The sequence below is a fragment of the Chondrus crispus genome, genomic scaffold, assembly GCF_000350225.1.
Source record: "Chondrus crispus Stackhouse genomic scaffold, scaffold_153, whole genome shotgun sequence".
Taxonomy (NCBI): Eukaryota; Rhodophyta; class Florideophyceae; order Gigartinales; family Gigartinaceae; genus Chondrus; species Chondrus crispus.
Genome location: NW_005179021.1, coordinates 91,519 through 93,752, shown reverse-complemented (window position 1 = coordinate 93,752; position 2,234 = coordinate 91,519). Strand labels below are relative to the sequence as shown.

Here is a 2,234-nt window from a genome sequence, read left to right as displayed (position 1 = left end):
TTGTATACCACTTCCAATTTTCTCTGCGCCCTGTTCTGGTGTCAAAATGCGAGACAGAATACGAATCTCCGTTTCGTGATGTGAAGACAGAGTCGCAAAGATTGTGGGAACTGAAAAACAAATGATAGCAGCGAATTTGAGACAAGTTGTCGGCAATTTGCCATATTGTGCATGCCGTTCCAATGAGGAAAATTGTTCGTCTCATGCATAACAGCCAGGAAGCTTCCTCCAAAGTTGCCTTATCAGAGTATCAGCAAGTCCGGAGGTTATGCCTCTGGACTAGTTGGCCTTCAGGAGGATCCGCGACACTGCCCGTCTGTTCATCCCAGATTAACCCACCAAACATGTTCAACTTGTCAGAATATTATCGAGAGGTGCATCAAGGTGCATGGCTATCATTGATGCCTAAGCTTCCAGAAGTACACGTTCAGCTCCTTGGTTCACGTAAAAACAGCACATTGCTGTCCACATATGGACATCAATGGACACTTATGGAGCAATGTGGGGCATCCTGCAGGGGGTACGATCATGCACACTATGTCACTGTTTTGAGTCCATCTAGAGAGAGCTCTTGCGTGATCAACGGCTTCTCGCAGTCCTGTCATTCTGAAAAATTTATATTCTGAACTTTTGGCTTCCCTGACAAGCTAACTGTAGGTAGAGAGGTAGTCAGTCGTACTGTATACCGCGTATTCCAGATAGTCACAACTCCGTACTGCAGATGTACAGAAAAAAAGGTTCGGGTTCATATCATTTGCTGTCCGATACTCAGGGACTTTAGAATGCGTCCCAGAATAGATTTCGATTCCTCATGAATCGCAACGACAATAGCATCGGCGGTTGGCTGCTCTCAAGGCAAAAGAGAAGTTCTGCACGTCACGACACCGCAACACCGGAATACGGGCGGTATTGCACAGAGAAACTTCACATGGCTTAATTTCAAGTGCTTGTCTCCAGCAATGCGTTGGCCTTGTCAAGGAAACATATTAAATCGTCGCTTGATGACCCCGGGCACATAAGTCGAAAGCCGAAGAAGAAAGGCTTCTGCTCTCACGCTTTCAATGCATTCTGACGTCAGAGGCTTCAATCTGAATTTTGTCGCATAGTACTGCTGTCTGCACTCCATGATATGACCATGAGGTCACCTCGTGTGGTTCGCGGATTAACACCTTCAGAGCCAATTTATGCTACTGTAAGGATTTTTCCGTCGAAATCCTAGCGACACGACTAGCAGTGGAGTCTGTAGGGAGAATTCTTCTTGACAATAGTTACCAACCCAGCCATGCATTACGGTGCCTTCCCCGCCTTGTCCTGTACTTCCATAGTGGCAGCCACGTTGGTAAGGTTGCCATCATCAGCTCGTCTGATCAACAACGCGCATGCGACGAACTCGCGATCGGCTTTCCCCAGCTCCTTCATGGATCTGAAACTAATCCCTCGTCCCTTGGGTGATACACCAGTCATTGCACACAGTCGAACCCATAGGCTTCTTACGTCTGTCAACAAAATGCCGTTCTTTTTCTCACTTTCAGACTTTCTTTCCGCATAAAAATAAGCCACATCGGCAACACCTACCCATCCATCCCCATCTTGATCCAATACCGAAAACCAGTATTTTAGCCCCTTGTCCGTCGCAGACCCGACCAAGGCCAGAAACATTCTGACAAAGTCCAATTTAGACATGCCGACCACGCTGGCGTCATCGGTGCAGCCATTCACCGGGACTCGAGTTCGACTCACGTATCGGTTGAAGATAGTGTGTATTGCTCTATCCGTAAGAGTGCCACGTTCGCAGCAGTAATGTGTAACAGCTTGGAGAGACAGAAAATTGTCGTCTTTGACAGCGTTTTTGGTGTCTTTATCAATCGCTTTGACTGCCTTGATGTCTTTTAGCATCCTATTCAATTTCCCAAGTTGCAAATTCTTCAAAGCACCCGTGTAAGATCTCGAGTATTCGTATCCTTGAACGCCCTGAAAAAAGCCAGCGTCTCTCAGACACGGCTCGCGGAAGCGGTGGACAAATCGATCAGGGTTGATGGCGTACAAGACGGTCTCAACGACGACGTCCATGTTGTTTTCAAAGAGCGGGGCGCGCCTTTTTGTGAGCAGTAAGCGAAGGACTAAGGCAATGGTCTCCTTTGAAATGCATCGAAAGCTCTGCTTCCATGAATGATGCCACTGCGGAGTTTCCTTGGACTGACGGGATTCGTGCCAATACAGAATATTAAAGATCC

The 2,234-nt window shown here is 47.4% G+C and overlaps 1 protein-coding gene; it reads right to left on the bottom strand.

Annotated features, from left to right (window-relative positions):
- Nucleotides 1–1,162: 1,162 nt before the first annotated feature.
- CHC_T00002725001 (hypothetical protein) lies at nucleotides 1,163–1,896 on the bottom strand. XM_005713814.1 is given in 2 exon segments: nucleotides 1,163–1,287; nucleotides 1,288–1,896. 1 exon segment carries the CDS (start codon nucleotides 1,894–1,896, stop codon nucleotides 1,288–1,290), a length of 609 nt encoding a protein of 202 aa, XP_005713871.1. The 3' UTR covers nucleotides 1,163–1,287.
- Nucleotides 1,897–2,234: the final 338 nt, after the last annotated feature.